Here is a 27,926-nt window from a genome sequence, read left to right as displayed (position 1 = left end):
GTGCTGTAAAGTTTAAATGATTCAAAACACAATTTAAACATGGCTTAATAGAGACAATTTCAATTACAAGTACACAAATCAGCTTCATTATAACTCACAAGAGTCACAGACAAAGCCCTTGTCTTTTTCTGGACACATTTTCCCCACAAATACAACATGCTAACGTTATTAGTGTAAGCGACGTGGGTGTGTGTGCATGAATGAATGAGTCCAACAACGTACTGGGTTCTGTTCATAACGTTTAGTGCGGTCTCTGAACACAGGTCACAAAAACAGCCATACGATTCTCCTCCGTTTTTCCTTCCCCCTTCTCCCTAAATCTGACCTCCACATTACCCGCTGTTTCAACAGCGCCGCCAAGTGGCTGACACTAACACATGCCATAAAAATACAGGCAATACTTCAATAATGCTCCAGTGAACAATAATACAATGAGAACAGTAACTTTTACCCATAAAATATAAATTCAGTCTTACATTAGCACAAGCCTATGACATTTTGCATTGTATAAATTAGCCTAGCGGCTAGCAGAGATTTCCTCTACTCATATGAAGCCAGCGAAAACAGTAACATTTAATAAAGGTAAGGTTACAAAATTCGGCTCCATTACAACTCACAAGGTTCACTGACAAAACAACTGTCTTATACTAAACACGTTTTCCAAATAAATACAAATTGCTAACATCATTAGCACAAGCCTATGGCATTTTACACTGTGTAAATTAGCAAATTAGCCAACTAGTGGAGATTTCCTCTGCTCATATGAAGCCAGGATAAATCACACACAAGACTTAAAATGCTATTTTTGTGGAGGCTTTATTGTCTTCACAATTTATTGTTTCTTATCTGTGAAATTAAAGTAAATAAAATCTTTGTTTCCACTGAGGGAAATGGTTTCAGTTTACAGAAACAGACAGGAGGTCTGCGTCACCATGATGTGCAGTTACATTTCTGGGGAGGTGCACGTCAGAGCCTACACCATAAGTACAGCATTGATTTGACGCAGAAGTATACACCCTGCTTAAATCTGATGGGATGCTGTATTAAGGGATTGAGGGGTGCTTTGTGGGTTGGGGGGGACCCGGCTTGCCCTCCACCATGCTGGGGTACTTAGCTGTCTTCCAGAGACCCTGAGTTTCATGCTCCACCTCGCTTTGGCATGTAGGAACAAGTGGTGTGTGGGCCAGGGAGGACAGCTGGCTGTGGGTTCCTGGTGTGGGCCAAGCCTACAGCCTGGCTTCCCCTCCTCCCCTGGTACTCTGCTTGAGTACTCTGCTTGAGTACCAGGGTCATGAACCAAAGACCAAACCAAATTATAGCTGCTGCGCAATTTAAGGCAAAATTAGGCAATTCTGAGCAACACACACACTAAAACAAAGCATATCACAACGTAGAAGTTACATCATATAATTATGGCATGCCCTTCAAATTTAGGATGAGTGGCTGAAGTGATCGGACTCATAATATACAAAGGAAAGAAAAAACTCAAGAACAAGAAAGTAAGAATAACATTAACTGCTAACAATTATGAACAAACTGGCCTGATCTAGCTTAAAGCTAAACATTATCCATGGTGACAAAGATGAAAACATTTTTTTAAAATGTAGAAGTAGCTATTGGATAGACTCTGCATATTGACTGATAGCTAAGCCAAATAAACAGGGAAAAGAGACAAGGGATGATAGTAGTCTCTAATCCACATAGCATGATGCCTTAACATAGGACTTTCACATTAGAATGTCCATTCTGCCTTAGCTGAGGCTTGAACTCACAATCTTCAACACCAAGAACCATCCTCTATCTCACTGAGCTAATTGGCAAACAGAAATGTCACAAATTGACTAAGCCAGTCACCAGTGTGCAAGACAGCAGCTGTTAGTGTGTAAAAGCAGATTTCAAAGGGCTGTCAAAAATTCAGTTATTAAGACAAAAATCCAAAAATACACAAATTGCATCTAGACAGCATGGAGATGTTGGTAATTTGTTTTTAACAATGATTTATTGGCTCCATAAGTGAAAAACTGATGTTTAAAAATGGCATTTTTACATTGACTCCAATTGTTCGCATGAGAGCGAAATTCAAAATGCTGTAAAAAATTCAGTTTTTGAGATAAAACTCTGATATTTTCCAAACATCATCTACCATGACTCTAGAATTTTGTCATTTTTTTAATGAACATTGAAAATGTATTTAGCAAGAACCATTTACAGTCAAACATTTTGATGCACTGTAGGCACAATTTTCGATAAATCAAAAAATCTGTGTGGATCATTTGTGTAGGACAGTCTGAAGATGCTCTGTAGCAAGTTTGGTGTCAATTGAGCAAAAATTGTGGGAGGAGATAGGTTTAATAAGTTTTACTGTTTTTGAAAAAAACAGAGTGATGGACTTCATAATTTGCAGTAGGTTTAAAGGTACAAAAGTTTCTTCAGTATTGTGGCTACATTTTGGTGAAAGTTGCAAATCTGTAGCACATATGGTTGATTTGTTGTGAATTTTCAAAATTTTGAACTTTAGAGGCTTGCTGTGGCGCCACCATCAGGACTATTGGCCTGTTTTTGCAGCTGAGGCAATGTGACATGAGACTGGACCTTTGTGCAAGGTTTGGTGATTTTTCGCGCATGGGAAGTATGATTTCCTCGGAAGAAGAAGAAGAACATGCAGCAAAACAATAGGGTCCTGGCAACTTAGGCTGCCCGGGCCCCTAATTAAATGTATTTTAACATAAAAAAATGTCAATTTTAACATATTTTGTTATTTTCATCCTTTAAAAGTCAACAGAATGCAGAAAAAGGAGTGTCTGTAACTCACAATTTTGAGATCTCAAAGTTAGCCTAGCTTTCCCGTGAGGGTTACATTTTGTTTAGGCTGAAACATCTCAACATTTAGTGGACAGATTGCTGTATTTGGTGCACACTATCATGGTCCCCAGAGAATGAACCAGCTACCTTTCCAGTTAGCCCCACCATCAGGTCAAAATTTGAATTCATCTAGTACTTTGGTTTCTGACCAAATACATGCAAAACACTGTCATCGGCCTCAGCTGTACTTTGTGCTTAGCGCTGATAGTTGATATTGGCATCCTAACACGCTAAAGATGGCAAACATTAGTTATATCTGCTTAACATGAGCATGTTAGCATTACTGTGTCAGCATTTAGCTCTGGTATCTATCTATCTGTCGCTGTCTCTGAGCTGTCAGTTGTAAGAAATTGCAGTGTCACTAAATTCTCATAGAACCCCATGAACCTGGAATGACTCAATCTGACAACTAACACAACCCTGAGGTTTATGTGTGAGCATGTGCATAAAAATACTTTAGGTCAGAGACATTAGGAGCTCCTTTGAGAACAATGTGGTGCAGATTAGACTAAGTTTGAATCACGTGTGGGGAGATTCACCGCAAAAGTATTTCAACATTCTCCAGAGAGATTTGGGATGAGTGTTCAGTTAGGGTAATGTGGAAACACACACGTACACAAAAGAATACACACACATATGCTGTATATGCATTTACATAAGCTTGGGCCAGATTGTAGATGATGATAGATGAGCTTTGGGAGTTTTGTTACATACTAAATCACATTCCCTAACTTGCCTCGATCTAGTCCCGTGTCTGACCTTATGAAACCTTGCAGAAAGCTGCACTCTCCTCTGTTACCCTCTGATTCCTGCAGAGAAAGACAAACTGATACCAGCACTGAATCATGCGCTTCACGATCTATAACCCCTACTTTACTGTATTCGGTCAAATTACAGCTTTCAACCTGAATACGCACAAATTCCAGTAAATTCCTCAGAGCCAACATCACATCTTTACGAGTACAATGGATGGGCCAAATGTCTGGAGTAGGTATTCAGCTTGTTGTCAGCGAGGCAGATGCATAGTCCCCAAGTGTTGAGCTCACAGTTGGCTCCCTGCAGGATGACACAACAGATACGCAAACGCTCCACGGACACACGCTGGATGTCCAGTAAATCAGGCAGCAGCCTCTGGATCGCAGCCAGAGGGACTGAGCTGTACTCTGACTCCCAGTGATCACCCAGTGGCTCTGCGCTGCTGGAGAATGCATGTATGTGTTTTTGTTTGTGTGTGTGCATGTGGGAGCAATATGGGTTTGAGTGCTGGGGTTGCGTGAGCAGGTGATCCACGGGGGTTTAAGCAACTTTGGCTGGATGACAGAATTCCCTTTGGCAACCTTGAAGAGAAAACAAGGCAGAGGAGAAAGAGGGAGAGAGACGCTTGCCTAACTCCATTTTGTACATTTGAAGGATCACAGAGGCCTGCATCGCAGTCATCTTACCCCATTTCCTCCTCACCTGTCACTGCTCTCCCTTCATCCGCTGTCCCCCTTTCTTTCTAATCTCTCCAGGCCTTCATCTGCTCTAAAGAAACTAGACACCAATAGAAAACTTCACTCTGGATTTGTTTAACCTGCCTGACTGCATCAGTGGAGATGATGACTGTGGTGAGTGTGTGTTTCTATATGTGTGTGTGTGCATTCAAAGAGGTCAAGATGTCATTAGGTTTTTCCTTTTGATGTTTCGGTCTTAACCATGATGTTTGGTACAATGATCTCTGTGTCAGTAGAAAAAATGAAATAACCACCAATAAAACTTTTTTTGCATCTGTAAAAATCATGTCTAGTAAAAAGATCAGAGCAACATAATCCCTGTGCTCCTTTTCTGACCTGTCCACTCCTCCATATGGGACATCAGGGGACTGACGGGAGGGGGAGATGTCTTTTCCATACAGGGAGTCACGGATGAGGTGAAACGTAATGCAGCTTTTACGTTGTTCAAATTGAAAATAAGAGGATTTAGGTTAGTGAATAAGACTGAATCCTTGCGCACGAACTCAGACGCAATATTTGTAAAGAAGTTAAATGAGGCTTCGCAAGACATGTTGAAGAAAATGTGGATCTGAGAGAACCAGAGTGCAGAAGAGTAGGTGGACACAGGCCGATTATATGAAAATGACATAATCACCTGTTAACCCCCGTGTGCAACCGACATCTGTGAAATTTATTAACTTTCTATCCTTCGCTCTCCTCTCCCTGTTTTTCCATCCAGCTCACCACCCGTGCACAGACACTATGTCACACAGGGATAGTGTTGTTACGTGTGAGGCAGGCAATTAGTTTTTATATTCATGCAGTAGTTACATTTCAGAAACGAGGCTCCTTTACGGCAAATCGTAAAGGTCTGAATGTGTGCACCAAGTCAATCCAATGGTTAAAACCACAAATATGAACCTCATGGTGGCACTAAAGGGAAAAGTCAGGGGATCACCAAAATAATTAGGATACATCATTTGGGAACCATGAATGTCTGTGCAAAACTCAGCCAATTCAGCAGATGTTCAGATATTTTACTGGATAAGGGAAACATTTGGTCTGCTGATGGTGCTGGACAAAAAGTCAGGGATCACCAAAGTCAATGGGATTCATCCTCTGGGACAAAGAATGAAAGGGTAACACAAATAGGCCAATTTGTGAGTGCTGATATATCAGCCATCACTAATATTAGCTATCATAGCAAAGTTCATTTATTCATTAATTTTCTGTCACTGCTTATAGCTGGAGCCTATCCCAGCTGACACTAGGTGAGAGGCAGGGTTCACCCTGGACAGGTCATCAGACTATCACAGGGCTGACACATAGAGACAGACAACCATTCACACTCACATTCACACCTACGGACAATTTAGAGTCACCAATTAACCTGCATGTCTTTGGACTGTGGGAGGAAGCTGCACCTGGAGGAAACCTACGCTGACGCAGGGGAAAATGCAAACTCTGCACAGAAAGGCTCCCCCACCCTGGGTTCAAACCAGGAACCCTCTTGCTGTGAGGCAACAATGCTAACCACTGCACAACTGTGCCACAATAACACTTCACTTCAGTCAGGACATGCATGAAAAGGAAACATTAACGTCAATACGTTATTTTGCGCTAAAAAATGTCTGTAATGGAAACATTTTTGGTGAAAAGAAACCACTATGCAAGCGCTAATCAATCAACCAGCACTAATGTTGTATATCATAGCAAAGTTACCTGCAGTAAATCAGCCACACATTCACACAGCAACAAACTATTAATGTGCCTGTGGATATTCTCATTCATCCAGGACATAGTTATCTCAAGGCAACTGAATCGAATGCAACTGGACTTGGTTTTGTCTTAGAAGACGTTTCACCTCTTATCCAAGAGGCTTCATCAGTTCATGCTTGTCTGACTAGGCTGGAACTAGTCTGACGAGTCAGACAAGCATGAACTGATGAAGCCTCTTGGATAAGAGGTGAAACGTCTTCTAAGACAAAACCAAGTCCAGTTGCGTTCGATTCAGTTGCATTGAGAAAACTATTAATGTGTTTATGCATATTTATGTTTCCTCCCACAAGTCATCAACAGCCCCTCCTGTGGTGGAAGGGCACCTCGTTCTGTTTAAACTAAAAGGGTTCTGCCAATATGTCTACCCTACAAGGAGGAAAATTGGGCACTTCAGATCAACTCGCCAATCCGGCTCTGTGTGTCTAAACGCTTGCAGCTTGCCGGCAAAACGGCCCAACATTCGCCAAAAATCTGGCAGTGTAAAAGGAGTTACTGTCTCTAATTATCATGAAACCACTGCTGCGTGAGTGAGCTCAGCGAGTCACACACACAATGACAGGGCTAACTGTTAGCATTACATGGCTAACGTTAGCCAACGGTTATTAATGGGTTTAATGACAGAGTTGAGCTGTTTCGGTGTTGGTGTGGGATAGTTGGGACTGTTTAATGGCTCTGTGTTGGATGTTAGCTGCTGCTGCTGCTGTGTTAGCTTGTGCTAACCGAGCAGAGGGAGACCAGCTCAGAGAGACACCCTGTCGAACAGCAACAACGGCTTATCGTTGGCGGAAAGCTGAACACTCATCATAATAGGTTCCAAATCTGTGACAGCATCACAAGAATTTTTGCAATTTTCACTTGCCTGCTTAATTTCATTGCAAATAAATGCCTCAAAAAGTTTTTTAGAAAAGCTATCGTGAAATCAGCCAATTTAGGCCTCAACAATGCAAAAAAAAAGGCTGCAAAATCCTGAAGGAACAGATTTATTGCATATTTGCATGGTATAATATATAGCTGTACTTGCTTATGATAAAAAATATATTAGGATATTAGTTTTCAAAGTTTGAATTTTTTCTGGGAGGCACCTCAAGACCCCACGACAGATTTAGTCCACCTCATTGTTGACTTTACGGCTACAGCCTTACAATAGTTGTTGAGATACTTCACTCTGGAAAGATGTGGTTTAACACACTCACACACCAATCAAACAGCCATCAGGAGCAATTTGGGGTTCAGTATGTTGCTTGAGGATACTTTGACGTGCAGACTAGAGGAGCCGGGTATTGATATCCATAGAGCCACAGCTAAACCCTGACAAACACTTCAAACTGAATATTCCTCATTGCTCTAACTTACTATTACTACACCTACTGTTTGTTCCGCACACAAATATGAACCTTTCAAATCAGAACACATGAAATAGGTTAATCCAGTCTTCCTGTCTGTCACAATTAACATGAGGTTGATGTCTGACTCCGTTTTACACTCACTGGATTTTCATTCATATCAAATTGCTCCAAAATATCTCTCTAGCTGGAACAAAGACGTACTGTTCTCATGCCGGATCATCATCATAAAAACATGGCATTAATCCTATAAGTATTAATCCTCCTGCTGCCTACACATGTTCCTTCTGACTGACACCCCACCGTGTCCTTATTTTAACCACTGAAACACATATAATACTGCAGATAGACCAAAAACTGGGTTAATACTTTACAAAATCAGTCGACACTTGTCATTTATTTAAAAGCTGCTCCATTTTCCCAACGTGTCTGTTTATGTTGAGTTAAGGAAATTATTCCTTCTGTGAAATCCGAGGTGACACAGCAGGGCAGGGGTGCAGGTGGCAGAGGAAGCTGTTGCTGTTCTTTATCATTCTGTTTCAGTTGGTCATGTCAGGATGGAAAACATTTCAGTCAGGAGGTGGAATGTGACACAAAGTGTTTCTCTTTCTCTTTCTTTCTTGCACACTAGATTCATTTTTTTGTCCACTCTGTGTCCTGCGGGTGGGTCATATTATGTCTACACACCTCATGTGTAAAACAGACACTGACATACTGTAAACAGTTGACTGCTGGGAGTCTCTGCTCCCATTTCCTTTAAGGAAGTGCAGAGCCCTACCCACACTGCTCTCCTCTGGCGCTCCTCAGGCTCTCCTCTGGCTCTCCTCTGGCCAGCCTGTGTGCTTCCCCGGGCCCAGCTGCCTCTCTGCTCCCTGGACCGTGCTGCAGAGAAAAGGCCCTCAGAGCTCCAGGCCTCTGGACGGCTCTCCTGGAGGTGCCACCCTCACCGCAACCCAGCTCCATCTCTCTCTAACACACACTCACTCGCAACGTTCAGGCCAAACCGGAGCCACCTACAGTAGCACTCTTGTTATGCCGCGATGCTTTTTATATCATGTGTGCCAGTGGACCATTTCACTCAGGGCTCTCTGACTACAACCACTACATGGCATGAGGAGAAGTCTGTTAGTCCACTGTGTTTTGGAATCGCCAGCTGAGAGCCACTCTAACCACTTACACACATGCTGACTCTCCGCCACTGTGCTGAGTTAAATATAAACTAAAATGAATATTTCCCACTTTCTAATTCTGCATTCCTGCTTGTGACAAACGTTTTGCAGACCTGTGTGATATTCACCCATGTCCCTGTTCAGTCATTTGGTGCATATGGCATGTGGACACATATGTTATCAATCTGTCAGGCGTCTTCTCAGAAAGGAAAGGTTTTCCACAGCAATTATACTGGAATCTCTAACAAAGTCCAGTTGAGCAGAACGGGGTTAACTCGCCGCTGACACTTACCAGCTGTCAAATGACACTTTATTTACATTTGAGTGTATCAAAAATGTTTAATTGGCTGTATTACTCAGTTATGTTGCATGTTGACTTGATGAAAGCCCTTTTATTATGGTAACCTTAGATGGGAATTTTTATTTCCCTTAGTGTTTTTATTTCTCTTTAGGCATAGAAAATATATTGTAATGTATATTTAAATATGTGTTTTTCAAGATTCTTTTCACATGTGCAGGTTTGAGGTTTTAACTAAATGGTAAATGGACTTGCACTTGGATAACATCTTATTAGTCTTCCGACCACTCAAAGCACTTTTTACACTACATCACATTCACCCATTCACACACACTGGCTCAGCTTTTACAAATTAAGTTAACAGTTTGCATGCATCTTTTTAAGTAGTGCCAACTCTGGCATTATTGAGTAAATCCAATGAGTCTTTTACAACTGACAAACCAACTTAGTTTAGTGCAGCCAAAGTGCAAAGAAAAGCTTAATTGAGTTGAACTAACGTAATATTTATCCAAAAGTTGTGACAATATTTAATGATCAAATTACTTTATTCAAAATATTATAACTTATTATTCTAAATCAATCCTACTCAGAAATTTCAAAATTGTTTTTGGCTTCCACCAACGTCTTAAAATAATTGTCAACTTACCTAAACACAAAAATGTGAGAAATGTATTTCTTTAATGCTAAAAAAAATTCTTTATTTATTTCAAGCATTATCCACTAACGCCATGAATCATTTTGCAGAGTGCACATTCATACGCTGGGTGGCATGGTGGTGTGGTGGTTAGCACTGTCGCCTCACAGCAAGAGGGTTCCTGGTTTGATCCCAATGCAGATTGGGGATAAATTAATTGGTGACTCTCAGCCCTGCGATAGTCTGGTGACCTGTCCAGGGTGAACCCTGCCTCTCGCCCAGTGTCAGCTGGGATAGGCTCCACCCCCCTGCGACCCTCAAGAGGATAAGCAGTTAGAAAATGGATGGATGGACATTCATACGCTGATGGTAAGGTGCCACCTTTCTACACAGTTTTTAACTCACTTACAAATTGTGCTTCAGTATCTCGCTCAAGGATACTACAACATGTGGACAAGAGGAGCTGGGCATCGAACCACTGAACCTCTGATTAGTGGACGACCTGCTCTATCGCTGAGCCTCAGTTGCCCTGGAAACATTCATTTAAATATGTATTTAACAACCCACTGAATAAAATGATTAATTTGTGAAAACTATAACTTAAAATATATCTATAATGCTGGTACTCTAGTTTACAAATTAATACCCATATATACAAATATAACATATTGTAATACTGTTCAAGCATCTGCCTCCTCAGCTCACAGCCCAGTTGCCAGAAGATAATGGTGGTACATACGTATCATATCAACATTTCTTAAGTAACATATGATATAAGCTGACTTTGTCATCAGGAGAATAAAACTAAGCTGTCTCATGATGGTCTAAACCCAGCTCACATTCCCTACTAACGGAGGAGGATGGTGTTGTAGACGAGAAGCTTTCCAAGCTGCAGACCACCGCTGGAGACCAACAAACAACAAAACTGGTTGAGATTCAGTGAGTTATTGCTGTGTTTCCAGTGGCTTATTAGGCACCAAATGTGGGTGTTTTTAGTGTCTTGTTACCGTTTTTCCAGCTGGGGTAGTGGCACAAAAGGTGGTTGTTTGTAACCGACACATCATTGATTTTCCAGCAGGATTATGCCCTCAGAATTGGATACTTTAAGCCAAAACATGGAATTTTCCTAACCATAACCAAGTGGTTTTTATGCCTAAGCCTAACCACCCGTTAACCACAGCATTGCTTTAATATATCCACTACATATTAGCATGCAAATGTAACATATTTGTGGTTTGCAGAAACATATAGTGGCAACATTTTTCCTGGCAATTGGGTTATTGCTCCCTCAGCTCCACTGTCACTACTGATAGCATATGCAGGTATTCATCATCATCACTGCCACAAGCATCATCAGTCAGTGACTGTATGATGTAAGGCAATGCATGATGATGATTATTCCTGGTTCTCTCCACACATAAAATTAGTACTTGGGAATTTTAACTTAGAAGTTGTATTTTTCTTTATGCAGGCCTTACAACAAACCAATTTTCAAGTGATTTCCCTGTCACAGACAATGTTCATATATATCATGAGAGCTCTGCGGGAGTTGTCACATGCTCCCATGATCTTATGTGTTTGGTGTGAGGTGGTCATAAAATTCTGAGCTCTCTTAAGTCAGTCTTTTTCTCATCTTGACATTCCAGTATGATCAAACATGTTAAGTATCATTGTAAGTTTTTAGTCTTGGCTCATGCAAATAGTGAAGCTCAATGATGGGCACTCACTCCAGCAGCAAACAGGAAGCAGCAAACAGGCAGTAAACATGGAGGGCACTTCGGGGAAGTGCAAGTGAACAATTCTCAGTTCTCTCGTACATAGAGTTAACAAGAGGCCGTGTTTTAATTCAGTGTGTATCTGATCCACCAGCTAACACGCAGAGGCTGGTAGCGAGTTGAGGCGACTCTGTGCACAAATACTGTTTATCTTTATCAACCAGATTGATGCCGAACGGACAAGAATACTGCTGACATGTGACACCTTTTATCTTGTGTTTCTAGAGTTAGGTGTTTTTGCAGACACATAAAGTTGATTGTTGATATGTCACATTTCTTAAAACGGGCTTTGGTATAACATTTTCCACCAGCAGCAAGATGGGAAATAATCTCAAAAGGAATCTAATTGTAATCTTGCACGTGACTCTGCAAGATCTGCAAATGTGTGACTAAAAATTCACATTGTGTGTAGATGCGAAAGAGTGTGAGACTACAGTGTGTCAAAAGTCAACAGAAAGTCTTGTCACAGTCCTCTGGTGTCTGGTAGGCATTAGATGTTACTTGATGTTGCTGAATTTGACTTACCTACAGGGGTCTGTCTCCTGCTGTGGAAGTATTGGCATGAGCTGGTGAGCATTGCGTTCCCTCCGTCCCTCCGTCGGCCATCTTGGTTTTTCAAAAGATTTGTGTTGCACCTATAAAGGCTGGCCAACGGGTGGCAGTGTATGGGATGACCACTTTGATGATTGCTGTTCAACTACGGCATCAAAAGCCATGCATATTCAAGGAAATGGGCTTTTAATCTGTGTCCTTTGTAGTGACCACTATGCGTGAAAGCTTCATATTTGCAGAAGCATTAGCGTGTGGTGGAAGCTGTGTCTCCAATATATAAACTGAGGAAAAACTGGCTTGTTTTTAACGTGACCACGGTGCATTCTGTAGATTATCCAAAGGGGTTTTGAAGAGCTTTTATAAGACCAAGGGTGGAGGAATTCCTCAGCCCACAGAGGACATAATCCATCCAACTTGTGTTAAAATGTCAACATTACCGACAGAGCGACAAGGTTTCCACATGCCAACAGGAACTCGCCTTTTTTATATATACACGTTTGGACACTAAGATGACGGAAACATCAGCTTCATGTAAATGAGAACAGTGAGTGGATGTTCTGTGCAGTATGTGATGCAGCACACACACACACACCCATTACGCTGAGAGAGGTACGGTACTATGTAATGCCTTGGCCTCCCTGTGACGGCCCCGTGCCAGCTCTGCTCTGCTCCACTGCTGCCAAACAAGACCACAACATGGGCCTCTCTGCCTCGGCAGCAGGCCCTCTACTATTACAGCCACGCATGGCTGACCCCAGGCCTACCAGCTGTTCACAGGCACCGTAAATCTCAGTTTGGTGCTGTTTTTTACAACTGACCTCAGACCAGCTGTACTGTCACTGTCAATAAAAGACTGCACTTTACAGGACACTGAGGGGAAACACACATGCCACTATAATGATAACATCAGTCCAATGATTGCACTAAGTGACTGCCTTTTTACTCATTCAGCTCATACAGTAAGTACCAGTCGTTCACTGCTTCGACAGCTCTTGTCTGAGTCTTTCTTCCTTTTTTAACTTTTTCCTTTCTTTTATTCCTCATCATGTTTCGCATGAAAACTACTCAGAAAAGTTTTAAATGTATGTGTTAAAGGGAAATTTCGGTTTATTTCAACCCGTCTCCTATCGTCCTAAATTTGTTTCAAGTGACTAGTGACATAGAATAATAGTTAGCATGTTAGCCGTTAGCCTAGATACAGCCGGGGCGCATAGTAGCGTCAGACCTGTTAAAACATAAGTGAACGGGCAACCTTCAAGTGCAAAGTTAGTCCACTAAACAAGCTTTTTTTCCACAAAGACCGCCTCATATCATTAGGATAAATGTCAGAGAACATATAGAAAACGACATGTAAACGTGTTGTCTTACCTTACCGGTGTGCTGCCATGTTTGTTTACCATTTAGCTCTGCTTTCCAAAGCGTGGCCGAAATATCGCGAGAACAAGCAGCGATCTCATACCGTGCCTGAAATATCGCGAGAACAAGCAGCAACAGCTGGAAGGCAGAACCGGACAGTAGCCTGAAAGGTTCATTCATTTATTTTATGAAAGATTTATAGAATAATGGCTGACTTTTTGCCAGACTTCGACTTTGTGGAGGAGGAATTTGATTTTGCAGAGTTTGATGGCCGCCCTTATTTATTTGAGCCAGAATACACTGAGGAAGAGCTTCGTGAAATTGAAGAACGGAGGAGGAGAGAGAGAGAGGCGCAACAGGTAGAGGACGAGAGAGGAGGAATGGCTGCTGCAAGGCTGCGTAGCTCTGGAGATTGGTGGTGTACCTGTGAATGCTGTGCCCCAGTGCCCACAGAAGAGGAATGCCTCTCGCCAGATATATTTCGGCCGCGCTTTGGAAAGCAGAGCTAGATGGTAAACAAACATGGCAGCACACTGGTAAGGTAAGACAACACGTTTACATGTCGTTTTCTATATGTTCTCTGACATTTATCCTAACGATATGAGGTGGTCTTTGTGGAAAAAAAGCTTGTTTAGTGGACTAACTTTGCACTTGAAGGTTGCCCGTTCACTTACGTTTTAACAGGTCTGACACCCCGGCTGTATCTAGGCTAACGGCCAACATGCTAACTATTATTTTTATGTCACTAGTCACTTGAAACAAATTTAGGACGATAGGAGACAGGTTGAAATAAACTGAAATTTCCCGTTAAATACCTAATATTGTTATGTGTACATGCGGTTTAAATGGTGTGCTGCTGTGCACGATTACAGCGCAGCTTTTGAATTTAATCACTGTGTTATCAAAAAGAGGGCGACACACACTTGAGAAGTGTCATTCAGGCTTTTCTCTCCCTGGTTGAAAGACGTTGTGGTGGAGAAAATGACACTTCTTGTTTCAATCAGAATGGCAAACCATGATGGCACACACTCACACTTACATGCACGCAGTGACGCCAGCCCCTCTGGTCTGGTGTCTGCCCAAGTGTGAAATCACACACACTTCTGAGCCCATGTCTAAGTGTGTGTCGTATTTGTGTATTTCATGTGGTATTTTTGACAAGAGGAACTAAGGCCACGGTGAGGCCGCTGCAAAAGTGTTACTTCTGCAGCTTCTATATTCATTGGCACTATATTAAGCAGTGGTGGAGGAATGTAGTACTCAGATCCTTCACTTCCAGTGTGTAAAAGTAGCAACAGCACAAAACACACTGTAAATCCTCTCTTACAGGTTTTATCCCTGCAGCACTATCGCAACAACCCAATCGCCAGAGAAAATATTGGCATTGTACATTTCTGCAAACTGTGGATATGTTGAATTTGTACATTATTGTGTTGCAGATACGGTGGAACTTTTTATTTTAACAACACTGTGGTTAATGTGGTTTGGGTTAGGCACAAAAACCCCTTAGTCATGGTTAAGAAAAGATCATGTTTTGGCTTAAAATACCTGGTTTTGATGCCACTATTCCGGCAGAAAACACAGCAATGTCTGTACAAAATAACCACTTTTCGTGCCGCTATACCAGCAGGAGATGTTGTGATGTCTCGGTAAAAATAACTGCTTTTTTTTGCAGGAAATCAGGGATGTCTTCGTAAAAAATAATCACTTTGCAGGCCACCATCCTAGCAGGAAAAGCAACATTGTCTTAGTAAAAAACAACCTCTTTTTTATGCCACTATAGCAGCAGATGCAGCAGTGTCTCAGTAAAAAACAATCGCTCTTCATAGCACTATCCCTGCTGGAACAATACTGACAACCAGTTTTGTTGCTGGTTGGTGTTGACAAGTGGTTTGCAGCTTGGCAGGCATCTCGCCTTGGTGACACGCCATCCACCATCCCCTTCGTCTAATGACAAAGTCAGCTGGCACATCACCTTAGAAATGTTGCTATATGTCTGAAACAAGCAAATGGAACTTATTCATGGTTTGCAGCATCATCCCATACCAATGTTTTCTTCTGTCGACTGTATTATCAGCAGAATGTACTTGTTATACGTAAGTCCCTAAAATTTGTAATAAAGCAAATACCTGGGTAAATGTACTTGTAGTTGTGTGCAGTTTTTATATTGTCTTGTGAATGGGGAAAGCAAAGGGATCATTTCCAGCTGCAAATATTCAAAAGAATCCATCAAGCTGTACAAAACTAACATAATCTAAACATGCATTTGCAGGATCAACAGGGAAGACAAACCAAAAGTTGTGTTCATAATGAGCTTTTTATTTAAAAGCACATGTATTAGAGCTAAGTACATTTAGCAGAAAAAACAGCATTGCAACTATGTCTTTGTACAAAAAAACGAGACAATACAAAAATACTAATATTGAATTTTAATACAAATGTGGGTGTATTTTTTGTTGAATGCATATTACAAACGTAACTATAACAATCTACAATAGTTTAGTTATCTAGATACAAAAATCTGTCAATCGATGCTTTTTAAGCAGCATTTTGTAGAGAACACAGGTCTGTAATCATAGTGGATATATCTAAACATGTTAAGAAACAATATCTTACAGAGTTAATTTTAGTGATCTATACATTATTTATATATTTATAAAAAGAGTGAAAACGGCTTGGTGAAATGATAGGACGGACTATACGATGAGAAAGATGTGCAACATGGCGGAGTGTGTTGTTGGAGGAGGATATCTGAGTCGGCTGTAAAATAAAAAGGGCTTCTGTGTCTGTACTGTACAACTGTTAGTGATTATACAGGGACTTGCTATAAACATACAAGGTTAAAAGATGCTTCTTAGCAAAGAATAAAAATATTAGATCCACAGTTTTTATAACTCTCACCTGCTCTCGCTCTCACACACACGCATACACGCACACACACACATACACACAAACACACCTGGCACAGCTGACAGTGTGCGTGTTTTACTAAACACACACGTAGTTTATCAAGAGGTGGGGGGGTTCCTTTTCACAGCGCTCATACATATGTACACACATTCACACACACAGGATGTACATGTACAAGCACAAGCGTACCCACACAAGCACAGGAGTGTACACACACACTGAGAGACAAACATCCATCGCCAATGAGTGATTGGGTGGGTGAGAGCCCCTCCCTGCCAGCGGAAAGAGCCCAAATCATCCCAAAATAATGTGCCAGCTTAGCTGTAATTCATCACCCGCTTTCCATGGTGACAGCCCGCACCCCTTCACTCTGTCCACCCGTCCACTTCCTGTTATGGAAGCCAAACAGATGCCCCCTCCCCAACACCAGGAAGTGGCATGGCACAGCCACGCCTCTTGTACAGGTGCTGGGTGGCTGTGAGATCTGCCTCCCTCCTTCCACAGAATACATCCCCCCTTTTACTACATCTAACCCTCAAGAAATGCAACATCCCGGGTTTGGGCCGCTCTGAGAGTCCACTGCAAAAAGCTTGACGTGCTGATCTGGAGACAGAGGTATATGAGGTCGCTTCACTTCTTAAAGACACAGGTTATTTAAGAAGAAAGACAGCCGACGGACTGCTCTGCTCTGTTACAACGGCCTTAAAAGATCAGTATATGATCCTTACAGTGGACCTACTGGTGCAGGGTTATTGTTATAGAAGCCATGTTATGCTAACTTTATCCTGCCTGAGGATGGAGTCTTATGAAACAACCACTTCAGGCTCGCTCAGCTTCCAGGAGTCGATATTTCTGTCTCGTGTGTGTCAGCATCATCAAGTTTTCTGTCAGTTTGACGTCTCAGGCAGCAAGTGGTGATAATGGACAATGAACAGTGCTATAAGTTATATTTTTCTATACTGTTAATATTTCTATGCTGCTAGTTATTGCAGTAATATCCTTCCCATAGCAAAGGAAGTTGTTGTCCTACGATGTTCCAAGGCCACAGAGAGTTCAGAGAGGAAGCATCACTGGGACCCCCTCTCTCCCTAGGCAGGGGGTTTGTCTTTTTTTGTGTCTTTTCTTCATTTGTTTTTCTTCACAAGTGTTTTCCCTTCATGAGGTTACACTTCCATCAAACCTCCACACCCTCAGCTCTGCCTGTCAAGTCAATTTCTTAATTCGTTTTGCCTTTTAGCTTCCAATTCTTTTCTGTTTGTGCTCAAAATGATGGGCTCAAATGTTGATTAGTAGTTGACATAATAGTAAATAAAAAATGTCTGGATAGTGAGAGTGGACTCTGCTGTGCAAATCTCAAATCTGACACCCTAGTCCACACAGCGCCTCGCTGGGCGCCGCAGAAAAGGGAGGAGGGTGCCGTTTGAGAAGCAGCTACAGTCTCTCGTCGCTACATTCTACTGTCCGATGGGAGGTGAGCAGCGCTGTGATTGGCTCCTCGGTCGCAGGAAGTAGTCGCGGCCTCTCTCACACCATGTTGTGGTGGTTGTTCCTCTCGATGATGTCGGAAGAAGGGAGCAGCTCCTTCTTGATCGGGGAGGGCGGGGGCGTGGCTGGCTTCACCCGGGGCTTAAACAGGTCTGACACGTAGAACACCTGGTGGACGGAGGGAGAGAGAGGTGAGGAAACAGAGAAGACATAAAGAATCAGAGGAAAACAAGAGGGACTACATCATCCCAAAGTGCTCTCAGCATGTGGCCACTCTAGACCAGTGGCTCCCAACTGGTGCAGCCACAGGGTCCATCACTTCAAGATCCACAAAGTTTATTATATTCAGTGTCATAACTACGTTTCGCCACGTTGTTGAGCTAGTTTGCTGCCTCTGTGAAGTAGCTGTCCATTATGCACTCGCTCTACAGCAGGAAATCGCACTTCAAAGCACTTCAAATAGCTTTGTGCCAAAAACTCACTGTACTTAAAAATGAAGCGTGTTTTTTACAAACTTGACATGTTTGCGAGTCACTTGCGGTCCATTCAGAATGGTTGCGCCTGGTTAAATTGTCCCTCCTGGCTCCTTTATGGCCATGATTGTGGCAAAAAAAAATCTCCTATCATGTCTGACTTACTGGTTCATAACAAACCAAGTATGGAATTAATTTGAAGACGCTCTGGTTTAAAATGAGACTGAACTTTTCTCTGGATGTCAGCTTTTGAGCCACAACAAAGACCAAAATGAGACCTGAAATATTGTGGCTTCTTGTTTTTAGCTGAGCCGACTGTCAGAAATGCCTTTTGCTCAATGTTTATGCTATGTGATGTTGTTGAGGACTTGATAGCCCCTACAGGCTGATGAAGAGTGAGGAGTCAGCAGAAAATGATGATGTAAGACAATTGTGAATCACCACAACCATGAAGATCCTGAAGTATACAGTCATAAATGTGCACATAAAATATTAGGCTGTCTGGTCCTGTAGTTTGTGAGATTAGCTGCACGCAGACAGACAGAAACACACGCACTCAACCAAACCACCTAACTTATACCTGGCGGAGATGATAAAGACGGGATCCAGTGGCTCAAACCAAATATGAAGCTGTTTTTCGGGCATGTGTGTCCAGTTTAGCAGTTCGGTTTTAATGCAAATGCACCACATTCAAGGACAGAAGAGTTTTCATTGTAGTTTGCATCGGTCATGATAAACCTATCTCAGCCGATTTGCCTATGCCAGACAACTCCCAAGTTACCAAATAACCACCATGTGTCTCCTCTTGGCTCTGAGGCTGGGCTCAAACATGTTTTTTTCTCGGATTAACAGCAGCTACACTCTCTACACAAGAAAAAAAATCTAATTGCGCAAGTGAAATGTCAGATTAATTTAATAACAGGTGTGAACTGCACCCATTAGCTGGGTCTGGAAACAGTCTGGGTAAAACACAGCAGGTCTGAACAGGGCTAATGTGTATGTACACCCACGTGTTGTTAATGTCTGCATGGCGAGAAGTGTAAAAGGGAATGTTGCATTACTTTATGATGCCATGATGAGAAGTGCCACCCTTTGTGCAATCCCCAAACGAGCAGCGTTGAGTAATCTGGCTGAAGGAAGTGATCTTAGTGTAACTCACTCTAAACTGACAATCAAACGTAGTGAACCCGAGCTAATCCGCTATTAAATGATGCCAGGGGTGAATTCCCCCTTTACATCAACTCTGAGGTCAGCCTGGCAGCTGCTGGTGGCAAACGAAGGATGCTGGAGAAAAAAAAAAAAGAGGCAGAAAAGAAATCTCTTCCTGAGATCCTGATGACATCATATGTCAAACAGGAAAATGGGCAGGGGTGGACAGGAAGTGGGACCATGGAAACTACTGTCCACTGAAAGAGTGGATTACCGTTTCCACTTACAAGGGTCTGGGGTCAGTCATGAGCAACAGTGGCTTCAGCTGCGGACTCGCACACAAACACACACACATAATTGGCAGGCGCAGCAGCTTTTCCTTCCATGCTGCCAGTCGAGGGCGAGCAGAGGGCCTGTGCCAGGGAGACGAGGAGGAGGGAGGGCCAAGAGGGGGGAGCTGCCATTCAACAGCGAGCTCTGAGAAAGAGAGCCGACTGGGCACCAGCTCCTCCAAGAAAACAGCACGGATAACTCTCATGGGAGAAAATACGCAGTGAAAATACATGCTGGTCTCATACGGAGAAACATATACGAGTGGCCATGGTCAACACACAGCCGGTGATCTATTTATAAAACAAAGACTCACTCGATACAAAGACATTCTCCTCTATTACAGCTTGACATTTACTGACCATAAAGACCTTCACTGGTGACCTCTGACTCATAGATGACATCAGTCGTATACAGATTCCTCCTTAACACACAGCTGCTTTCAAGGCTTTAAAAGGGCTCTTTGTCTGTACAGCCGTTAGTTTGCACAGCGTCTTCTGTGCATCATAATATGGTATATCATATATGATATAATTAGTGCAGTGTGGGGGGATATGATGTGAAGTCATATCTCTGAGAATCACCCGTCCTTGGAAACATCCTGAGCTCATTTCCCCTCGGGGATGCTCGGCGTCCAATCATAGTGGGCCTTGCTGCCGCGTCACCGACCTCCAACCTATCGCCCCTGAACCTGCCATGGTGGAAGGCTTATCACGACCTCGCCACTTCCTGTGCATGATGTATGCAAACACACACAGCCTCCAGTTCTTTTGTGTTAAGAGATGCAGACTCAGCAGTTAGGCTTCTACTGCAGGAAAAAAAACAGTGCATGTACTGAATATGAATACATATATGTGTGTGTGTGTGTGTGTGTGTGTGTGTGTGTGAGAGAGAGAGAGTTTGCCTCTAATTGTCCTTAACCACTATTTAAATATCAAGCCTTACACATTAAGTAAGTGAGTCACACAGGAAGTGAGTGCAGTACCTTGCAGGAACTGCGAATTTCTAAAAAACCATCATTACTCACCAGACCCCCGCCAGTGAATTTGTTCGCACGCACATGAAACCAATTATGAATATATCTGCAGCCTAACCACACAATACATCGGTTAATGCATTCAGCCAATATAGGTCAGAGGATGGAACTCTGACACATTTGTGAGGAAATATCAAATGACTGCATGTCTCGCAATGTCAAATGTCAAGTTTTTTAAGTAAGTTAAAAGGTCTAGTGTGGGATTTTGTGGCAACTAGCAGTGAGGACTGCAGATTGCAACCTGCTGAAAATTCTCCCGTGTGCCAAGCATATATTCCCGGTTAGGATTTCTTCAGTGTTCAGAAGGTTTTCACCAGGAGCCAATTTATCTGCAGAGGTCTCTCCCTCTCTAAACAAACGGATTAGGTGATTCAAACCCAGAGACTCCATGGATGTTGACCCGCTCTCTATGTAGATTCTGAGGAAACAAAAACATGATGATTCTTAAGGTGCTCTCAGACCTAGAGACCTGGAGTTGTCTTGCTTTGGTCCAAATCAGGGATTCATTTTGTTCCAAAGTTGTATAATTGCCTAGAGTTGGTTCGTGTTCTCACGGCAACATTTACAAGCAGACCAGATCAAATGCCTTCTGCGAGAAAGCTGCTCTTGATTGGTCAGAATTTCCATGTGGGAAAAAGCATTGAAGAAGAGTATACTTGCAAGATAAATGTGACACTTTCTAATGTCACAATGGAGGGACAACTACGCAGGTTGATTTTAGCGCTGCTCATCGTGGACTATATTGCTGTCATTGTTCATTTTAGTCAAACCATACAGTTTGAAAACGAGGTGCGGCTCCAACTAGAAAACAATGTTTTGGTGCATTGGATGTGCTGAATGTGCATATTAAGGCAGTACAGGAGGAGGTGCACATTAATAATCCTCCAGGACTGTAACATGCTCATGTTTAACCCAAACAATGTGTCATGTGACTGCAGCTGGTTCACATCCAGGTCGGAACACCTTCTCACCACAAATGAACACCAGAGTTCGTTTATAACCGGACTGAGACCACCTCTTCAAGAAGGTCTCAGTCTGGTTGTTTTGGTGCACACCTGAGTGTGATTGCTGTATTCACACCTGCCCAAACGAACCGCACTGAGGGGGCAAACAAACTTGAGCTTGACTAAACCGAACCAAACAGGGCAGGTGTGAAAGCAGCCTTATTTTCAGATGGTTATACATGAAACAAAACATGCCTATTATATTATCTTCCCCATAAATCCTGCACACTGGACCTTTAACTGTTTGCACTGCGCATATAATTCAGAATTTAGAGACTTGAGTTGCGTGATAAAAAAAATGACTTCCTGCTTCTACACAAGTTCACTGACCACGCAGCTTTAACATTTGAGACCCTGAGCATGTCCAGCTTGTCCTTGTGTGTTTAAAACAGAGAGGGAGGGACAGCATCCTCTTGCCCTCTCCTCCTTTAATGCCTGACCCGACTCCTCTTTACTGTGACAATGAACCTCGAAAAGCGCTGCCCCAGCTTTCGGACAGCTGCTTCCTGCTGGATTGGGCCCTTTTGACCTTTGTTACCACACATGTTGAAAAGTAGGTCACTGCGTCTGAAAGGAAGTGCCAGGTAGGACAGACGGACCACTTCCTGTTGTGGTTCCTTGAATCTCTGGATCAGAGCCCTGCAGACAGAGTCTGGAGTCTGACTCAAAACAGACATTCATCTACATATTCTTAACAAAAAAAACTCTTAATGTATCTGACTCAGGCACCATCTGTCATCAAATGTGAGGAAAGACAAAGCAGCAATTAACTTACAGCAAAGCCGCAGTCGAACACGTCACTACACATGAATGTGTTCATTCCTGCCTCAGGTTTGTATTGTTCATTTACTGGCACTCAACACGGAGAACAGTGGGATTAAAGAGGTAACGGTAGCCTGGGGAAACCTGGAATAGCCCTGACAATAAAGTCATGGAATAATACAATTCTCTACAGCCAATTACTCAAATGTATTTGGAAAGGAAGATACTTTTCCACAAGGCTATACTGTATAACTCATCATGTGATATTTAGAACAATTGTTCACAATCACACACTTGGGACTGACGTGAAAATCCAATAATTTGCACCACTGCGTTCTTTTGTTCTTTGAATCAGACTTTTGTATCAGGACAAGTGCAGTGTGAGTGTCCGGAGGCTGCTGTCTCCATGTCTCCACTGTACGTACGCAAGCTCAGGAAAGATTTATGGACCACATTACCCAAGCTGCCATGGGGCTCTTAAATATCAACTGCTTCATGGAAGCATCTTATGAGAATGATTGGCTACAGGGGTCATATTCACCAATATCTTCCTAAGTTTTATTTCTAAAATTTGAAGAAAGGTCCCGAGAAAAGTCTTTGTCATGACGTGGTCTAAGACAGCAGAACTGTTCGTACATGTGTTCTCGTAATGATGAATCTTATTGTCCCTGTAAGTTTAATGCACGTGCCAGCAAAGGTAAACAGCCCGCCAATCCCCATAAAAGGGCATGAGACTGCAGGGCCGTGTGCACCCACAGAAATAGAAGAAAAGGACGAATAAGATGAAGAAGAAGCAGAACCACGAACCAAAACGTTCCTGCTAAAAAGCGCAAAGGCTAAAGAAAACTAATCTTGCCTAATGGAACAAGTGTGTTTTGATCTCAATCCCTCTTGATGTTAACTCTTTGTTTACTTTCCTCACTTTCGTTTCTCTTCTTGTGCACTAAGCTGAACTGATAACGCTGATTCAACAACTGAATTGACGGAAAAAAAGCCAACTAGCGCCAACTAGCACCAACAAGGGCCAATGGTGCAGGACATACCTCACTGATGAGGGTGGCAAACGCTCACCAACGGCCCAACTTTGACCAACAGACGATGGTTAGCTTGGTGTGTCAGGGCCTTTAAAGACCATAATGGTTTTTGTAAAGTGATACAACATAACTATTTATAAGTATTGTAAATTATACAAATATTATTGTTGTGCACAAACATTTCAGCACAAAGTGTGTGTAACAATGCTCTTGAGAGTGTGTAGAGTCTGATCTTACCCAAGAACAAATCCCAAATAAGAAAACTTTGGAGAAAACTAAGTTTCAAGAAGAAATGTCTTCTTAAGAACAGTGGGTAAATGACGCCCAAAGTTCTCCAACAACAAAGCTGCTTCTACAACCAGTATGGGATACAGACTGAACCCTCAAAGCCTTCGTCATGTTGTTACAGTGTATTCTCAGTGACCTTCAAAGACAAATCAAAGGCACACTTATGAACAACTATCACTGTACATCAAGAGGACATGTAGCAGATCCAAGCGGAGACATTTAAAAGACTGTTTCAGTGCTCTGAACATCTCTGATTTCAAAGTGTGAACTCGTGCTTTTGCTCTTATATTTCAAACTCGACATTTAAAAGATCAATGACTGGAACCTGCACACTTGTTAACATAAGATCCAAGTATGTTCATGCTTTGATTTAGTTCTTTCTGCTGGCTTTTTTCAGGCAAACAGGCTTCATACTGCCTCTGTCCTGCCTCCACTCATCTCCTGTCAGGTCCTTTCTGCTCTGCTGCTCATTGAGAGGCTGAAACAGCCGAGCTAAAGTATTCACAGATGTGTGTTTCTACTAAGACTGGGCAAATCAGAACGGGCGTCAAGGATCGTAAAACTAACCTCACCTCCTTGATCGGCAGGGGTTTCAAAATGAGTGCGCGTGCGTCTGTGTATACGTATGTACATGTGTTGTGTATGCATGTGGATGTGAACAGTGCGTCTGTGTGTTTGTGTGTTAAGCTGTCTCTCTGAGGGTTGTGGAATAGCCGAGTTGGATTAAACCCACGCTCATCCCGAGCCAAGATGTAGACAAGGCTACTCTCTCTCCTGTCACTTCCCTCCCTTCGCTCCTCCTGCCAGATCTGCCCATCCAGAGGTCAAGCTCATACATTGAGCATACTTCTGAGAACATTCTTTTTTCCCCCTCTTGTCAAAGCTGATGTCGTCCAGGAGCTTCGCCCAGCTGGAGGAGTGCTGATTTTGCCAGAGCATTACTGTCTATTGTTACTCATTGATTTCTGCTTGTTTTGGATGCTTGAATAATCCTGGCATTCAAGGACACTGGTGTGCTGTGTGTGTGTGTGTGTGTGTGTGTGTGAGTGTGTGAGAGAGCGTGCATGTGCATTTTAGCTGTGCCAAAGTCTGCCTAGGCGCCACTACTGAGGTCTTGCTAAAGTTTATGAATCTAATCCTTTCCACGTTCATGATTTGGATCGTGTAGAAAGGTAAGGGCTGCTCATGTGTGTGTGTGTGTGTGTGTGTGAGTGTGTCTTTCCATGCATTTCCCAGAGGCAGCAGAGTTTAGCAGGGGCCTGCTGTGCTGATAGAACCAGAGCCGCCAAATAAAAAACCCAAAATAATTAACAGCCTCATTCCTGTTTCAAAGGCTAATCCTCCCTCTCTCTCTCTTTCTCGCGCACGCTCCTGCTCTCTCTCTTTTTACACTCCCTCCATTTTCCTCTTGACCCGAATTCAATTTTCCTTGGCTCCGTCTAGCTTAGTGTAATGACGAGGGTTACAAAAATCATCTGGCAACTGCTGCGACGATATGTCACAAAAGTAGCAAAGAAGTTTGCAGAGTATGGATTCATACTAGCACACACACACACGCACACCCTCCTGAACAAGGGCCTGACTCCACGCAATGTGTTATTCATTAAAGGGAATCAGATTCTCCTCACTTCACTGCTTGCTCCATTTCTCTTTTTCAGAGAAAGAAGAGAACAGAAAAAGTCAAAGAAAGAGCTAGGCAGAGGCAGACTTTATTTGAAGGTCGGTGCGTCTGTAGGATCCCCGACGGTCAATTATAGAAAAGTATTAAGTTGCGGAAAGATATATGCCTTCGTGCTTTATCACTCGGATTATATTTTCAAGCAGGTTGCGTGTTGGATTTATGTGTCTCTTTGCGTGACATGTGTACTCACTATGCAGTAGGCCACCAGGGCTCCCTGCACAAAGCCAGCCAGGACGTCGGTCGGGTGGTGCTTGTGGTCGGACACACGTGATAGGCCGGTGTAAAAGGCCATCATCAACAGGGTGAACTGGAGCAGCGGGCGGAGGAGACGAGCGCCACGCCATGAGAACCTGGACTGGAGATAAAACTGAGAAAACAGAGAGATGATGTTATTTATTTTCCTCCAAACAACAGAATCAATTATGCACAGTTATTGTGTAAAAACTCTGACACACAAACCCTTAAATAAAGAATTTACTGGTGTAAAACATGCATTATCAATGTGGTTGTCAGTCCTCTCTGATGCCAGTAATGACCTGCACACCAAGGTGTACACCTGCAGCGCGTGTTTCTGTGTGTGTGCATGTGTATTATTACTGTCTGAGAGGTCTAGACTGAATCAAAGTGGGCAGGCTGGCCAGAGCCGCAAAGAAACACATAATCTCTTCCACAACACACACTCGACTGCCTGAGACCCGGACATGACTGATTCATGGTTAAACATCCCAGCTGTAAAAACAGCAAGACCACAGAGAGCCACTGGAATACACACACACACACACACACACACACACACACACACACACACACACACACACATACATGCATACATACCCTACCATGAACATTTCAACACTTTGTAGGGATGAACTCGCTCCCCTCTATTAGAGTAAATAGAGGACAAAGCGGATGCACCCCCCCACTGCGCCTGCAGCCAAAAACCATCTTCTGGGTCATGATAAAGACAGAGAAGAGCCAAAACAGGAATGACTGGGTCCAAGGTCACTTTCAGTCACTCTTAGAAGTGCAAATACACGCCGTCTCTCTCTTTATATCCTCAAACACGCACAGCGGTGAGATCAGCCCAGGTCCCTCAGACATCCTGTGTTTCTACACCACTCGTACCCTCCAATTTCCATTGTCTCACACCCAGAGACAGAGGGCATGGGAGGGCCAGCCTCAGCCAAGGTCTACCTTGCGTCTTATAATCAGCTAGGCTAACAATACCAGCAGAAAGCCGCAGTGCTTCCCATCAACCCCCATCCACTATAAGCTCCTGTAGGTGTAAAGCTCCCTTGCACTTCCTCTACGACACTCTATCATTGTTCTTCTCCTTGTGGACGCAGAGGAAGTGATCCCTCCCATCCCTTCTGCTCTCGCTCTCTCCTCCCTGGCAGCAGGGATGTTTAGACTTCAGGTTTCCTCCAATGTGGTTCTCAGGTAGCGGGCGAGGACTGCTGATAAGTACTTTTGTCTGGCGTCCTGCAGCCATGACGCAACATCCTAAACCTCTCAGTTTTAAGCAGGCTTTGATAGAGGTTGTAGGAGAAAGGATGAGCACTTAGCCAAAAAGAGAGAGTTACAGTGACCCGTTCAACTTGGCCCTATCTGAGTGGATGGCAGTGAGTAAACCCAAATAACTCATCCAACTCTGATTCAGCAGAAGTGTGAACACATGAAGTCACGATAAGCAATTCAGAAGGTTAACGACCTTCTTAAAGTCTCAAAATGGATTTTCGTCTCCTCTATAAATCAAACTCGAAAGACTTAAATAGACTCAGGCACTTGCCTTTCTGACCCTAGCTGTCCTCCCATAAATTTGTTGTGCGTCTTAAACAGTTAGATCAGAGGAAAACAACAATAAAACACAACAACAAACGGAGTCCCAGCAGATTCCCATGACAGATGGAGACAAGAGCGACACAAAGTCTGGTGGTTTCTGAAGGAATCCAGCTCATTCCAGTGAGATCTTCTCCCTCTGTCTTTCTCGCTGTGACTCAGTGTTCAATAAAAGAAAACACACAACAACGTAAGAAAGAATGAGAGTGAGGGCTCGTTTTACACGGCTTCCCCCTTCCCATCCTCTCTTCTGGTTCACACCATGCTGTGAGACGGAAGCATAGCTGTGGTTAAAACCACTCTGATCACAAACAAACATATTGGCTTTTATTTAACAAACAACATGCTATCTGCCTCGGCGACAGCAGGCCCAGTAAGCACGAATAACCCACAGAAATGCGCCCAGTCCTTTGCCACTGGATCGTGTGTTTGCACATTAGACAAAACAAAAGATAGCTCAGTAGGACGCATGAATGCTCACACACGCTTGTTCTCTGTGGTTGCGGTTGTAGCTGAGCAGCGTGCCGTGTCATCTGTGCCAGTTATCTACGTGCCATCGCAGAAGAACGTGGCGCTGTGAAGTCGCAGCTCAAAACCACATCAGACGCAAACGCAGCTCTCAGTCGAGCTTTGCAGGAAATGAAGTGCCTCGAAATCAAAGAGTGGCAATTAGCAGACGACTGGGGGATGGGGGG

General features: G+C 43.1%; 1 protein-coding gene across 2 annotated transcripts in view; it reads right to left on the bottom strand.

Moving 5' to 3' along the window:
* Nucleotides 1-15,538: 15,538 nt before the first annotated feature.
* plpp3 (phospholipid phosphatase 3) overlaps nucleotides 15,539-27,926 on the bottom strand; it is a 38,459-nt gene continuing 26,071 nt past the window's right edge. For both annotated transcript variants that reach the window (XM_033622317.2, XM_033622318.2), the window contains exons 6-7: nucleotides 25,583-25,759; nucleotides 15,539-17,803 (exon numbers count right to left, since the gene is read on the bottom strand). In XM_033622317.2, coding sequence (XP_033478208.1) covers nucleotides 17,675-17,803; nucleotides 25,583-25,759 — 306 coding nt within the window. In that variant the 3' untranslated portion in view covers nucleotides 15,539-17,674. The remainder of the gene's footprint in view (nucleotides 17,804-25,582; nucleotides 25,760-27,926) is intronic.

The sequence above is a fragment of the Epinephelus lanceolatus genome, chromosome 6, assembly GCF_041903045.1.
Source record: "Epinephelus lanceolatus isolate andai-2023 chromosome 6, ASM4190304v1, whole genome shotgun sequence".
Taxonomy (NCBI): domain Eukaryota; kingdom Metazoa; phylum Chordata; class Actinopteri; order Perciformes; family Serranidae; genus Epinephelus; species Epinephelus lanceolatus.
The sequence above is the reverse complement of the archived record's forward strand: the minus strand, read 5'-3'. Positions and strand labels throughout refer to the sequence as shown.